Source organism: Cephus cinctus, unplaced genomic scaffold (assembly GCF_000341935.2).
Source record: "Cephus cinctus unplaced genomic scaffold, Ccin1 Ccin1_scaffold1664, whole genome shotgun sequence".
Taxonomy (NCBI): domain Eukaryota; kingdom Metazoa; phylum Arthropoda; class Insecta; order Hymenoptera; family Cephidae; genus Cephus; species Cephus cinctus.
The window spans coordinates 1,120-4,783 of NW_014333932.1; the positions used below are offsets into that span (position 1 = coordinate 1,120).

General features: G+C 44.4%; 1 protein-coding gene across 1 annotated transcript; it reads left to right on the forward strand.

The window, feature by feature from the left end:
* Window positions 1–2,127: 2,127 nt before the first annotated feature.
* On the forward strand, window positions 2,128–2,799 carry LOC112495203. The gene has a single exon (XM_025090862.1). It carries the CDS (start codon window positions 2,128–2,130, stop codon window positions 2,797–2,799), a length of 672 nt encoding a protein of 223 aa, XP_024946630.1.
* The last annotated feature ends 865 nt before the right edge of the window (window positions 2,800–3,664 follow it).

Here is a 3,664-nt window from a genome sequence, read left to right on the forward strand (position 1 = left end):
AGGAGCGCTAGGGAACGTTCGGCGACTGCGCGGCACGATAGAGGATTATCCTTTCCTCCTATCGGCGGCACGAGTGGCGAAGGCCCTTTTTTGCAGTCCGTATGGGCGGCCGGCAGAAGTAGTAGAGGGATCCCATCCCGGGTCTCCTTGGCTCCACGGAAGTCCTCCGGAACGAACAGCAGTTTGGTCCAGCCTCTGTCGATCACTCGTCCGGTAGCTCAGGAATTCTCGTTGGCGGTCGGCTTCGTGCTCGTGGTGTTGACGTAGATTCGCCCAGGACGGTAAAGAAGGTAGGCGAGTGCGAATAGGAAAGCTCAAAAAATAAAAATAAAAACGAAAAAAAGCAAAATATAATAATACAGAATAGGTAAATCTAACGCTTGACGGTAGCCAGAGACGAAGCATTAGGCGCTAGAGTCCGAAGATAGGCGGAGAGAGCCGAGCTGAGCGCGGGAATCCTTGATGCGGCCGATCATGAGTCCTCGGTGCGAGCAGCAGGATCCAGCGAAGAGTAGGCCCTGGTTTCTTCTCCGGGGGCCACTGATAACAGGAGCGCTAGGGAACGTTCGGCGACTGCGCGGCACGATAGAGGATTATCCTTTCCTCCTATCGGCGGCACGAGTGGCGAAGGCCCTTTTTTGCAGTCCGTATGGGCGGCCGGCAGAAGTAGTAGAGGGATCCCATCCCGGGTCTCCTTGGCTCCACGGAAGTCCTCCGGAACGAACAGCAGTTTGGTCCAGCCTCTGTCGATCGCTCGTCCGGTAGCTCAGGAATTCTCGTTGGCGGTCGGCTTCGTGCTCGTGGTGTTGACGTAGATTCGCCCAGGACGGTAAAGAAGGTAGGCGAGTGCGAATAGGAAAGCTCAAAAATAAAAAATAAAAAACGAAAAAAGCAGAAAGACGGAATAGAAATAAGCAGAAAGGACGATAGACGGAAATAGAATGCTTAAACGGTAAGCGAGACAAGCAAAGCCGTCTTTGGAATGTCGGGTGACTGACGTTTGGAGGATCGTTGCAGGTGGATTATGTTTGTTCCCTACTCCTAGCAATCTTTGTGACTGAATTTCCGAAATTCACGTCACACAACACACCACTCGAGTTGTACACCTCCCAACGACCCAACAAAAACTAACTTCTCGATCAGACCTCAAGTCCTTTCTCCCCCTTTTCTCCCTCCTTGAAGGTAGTCCTTAATACGACCGAAAAACAACAAACGAGGGGGGGGGGGGATTTTGCCGTAGGATAGTGAGTACTTCGGTATGTTTGAGATTGTCCTTTATACAAGGTGCTTCGTAATTGCCATACACGGTAGGTTAATTCTGGTTCAGGGTGGCCCCCTGAGTAAGAATCCGTAATTCGTTTGGTTCTACGTTCAGTAGTTTTTCTACAAATTGAGTTTACTTCGGCCAATCAGAGGAGAGCTTTAAGCGAGGTGCTTGTGTTCTGTGGTTTGATGGACATGCCAGCTTTTATAACGCAGAATACTAACGATATAATTATTAGAAATATTCATTCCAATGTACAAGTAGCCACCGAAAAATTTTTCCAACAAGCTTGTGCTGAAGAGAAAAATCTGACGTCTAAACACCAAGGCAACGAAAATCCTACAGAATTAACAGTATCTGGAGATGGAACGTGGAAAAAGCGAGGATTTATTTCCTTATACGGCGTGGATATTCATTGAATACTATTCCGGGAAAATCGTGGATATTGTCGTGAAAAGTGCTTATTGCAAACAGTCTGAAGTTTGGTGTAAGAAAGTTCACTCTGAAGAATTCAATGAATGGTATAAAAATGATCAAGAAAGTTGCTGCACGAATCATTCAAGGTCTTCTGGAAAAATGGATGTTGATGCAATAATCGAAATGTTTAAGCGTGCGATGGAAAAATTCGGTGTGCAGTACAAAAATTACATCGACGACAGAGACTCCAAAACTTAGTCGGGGATGTTCACAGTTGCACCATACGGTGATATAGAAATTATCAAAAGAGAATGCATTGGGCACATGTGGGAGAGAATGGGTACGCGACTTCGAAATTGCGTTAAAAAAATGTCGAAATCGTCGAAAAAAGTGGAAAAACCAGACAAAAAATAACTCTATGTCGCAAAGACAAGCTCACTGTTAAAATGATAGACAAATTAATAATTTACTACGGCTTAGCAATAGGAAGAAATTGTGATTCCGTAGAGAACATGCGTAATGCAATATGGGCTACATACTATCATTATTATTCATCGGACGAAAATCCGGAATACGAGAAGTGCCCAATCGAACCGGAATCATGGTGCTCTTGGCATCGGGCAGCAGCTGCGAATGCATTGTCCACATTCGAACACGAATATCAACTATTGCCACAGGATGTTGCTGAGACTGTGCATCCAATTTATATCGATCTGAGCAATGAAAAATTATTAGAGAGATGTGTGGGTGATTTCACACAGAACAATAATGACAGCTACAATCAGCTCATTTGGAAAATTACTCCAAAAATCGTTCCCTGTGGCGCAAAAATAGTGGAACTAACTGCAAACGTCGGTGCCGCTATATTCAATGAAGACACAGCATCATTGTTATTCTACATGAGTGCTATGAGACTTTGGTTGGGGCCGAATGCACATTCATATGCCCGAAAAGAGGATCCGAAGTGTATCAAAATAGCTGACCGGATAACGCATGAGAACACACGAGAGGGAAAGATTGGCCCGAAGGCAACACCAAATCGGCATATTAGTGTTACGTCCGACACGTCTGATCCCGAAAGAAAGTACGTGGAGGGTGAACTTCCTTATTTATTTTAGGATTCTTACCACTTTAAAATGCTTACTCACACCCAGCTGTTTCCTGTTGCTCTTTCCGTGGATACGGAGCGGTGATCGAAACCGTATTTCTTATGTAAGTGGTGAGAGCAAATTAGGTACTTTAGAAATGATTTGAGTAACGCCAATGTACGTTAAGAAATACGTGATATCTATTATGATAGGATGCAAGTGTTTGACAATTAAGTATACATGCACTGGGTGAGACTATGCTGTGTCTCGAGTTCGATTTCAATAACATGCGATAAACGCTCCGCAATTCGTGTCGTGTTCGTATGGGTGTTGGATTTGTGTTGTTTGTGCTACAATAATTGAGTGGAAATTTTGTAATTGTGTCTGATATTTCTATCGTAGTAGTAATAGTCATAATATATGTGGTAGTATTGTTAAAAATAATAGTAGCGTAATGTGCTCACCAGTGATGGTAAGAGAGAGACATGATTGGTTGCTGAGATGAGTTCCCTAAGAAAACGGTAAATAATTCAAATTTTCAAGAAACTGGTCCTTGTCCTGGCCGCTAGGGTAAGCACTAGCACTCCTGTAGTGGATGGTGTACACAAGGACACTGAGTTCAAAATGGGTAGAATTTGTCGTAATTCACTGGTTGGTTTTACTGCTCGGCCTTAAGGCGAGAAAGACAAGATAGACCTAGAGGCTAACACAACAGATTTGCACTAAATTCGCCTTTGACTCAAAATCTTATGAGAGCTAAAATATAACTTGTTGAGATGAGACTCCTAGGTAGACTGATTATTTCGCTGCTCAATTCCAGCTCGAGGAGCGTCTGGACCCAGAGAAGGGATGAAAACTGCTGATTCGGAGCATTCTGGAATCGTGGGACCACCGC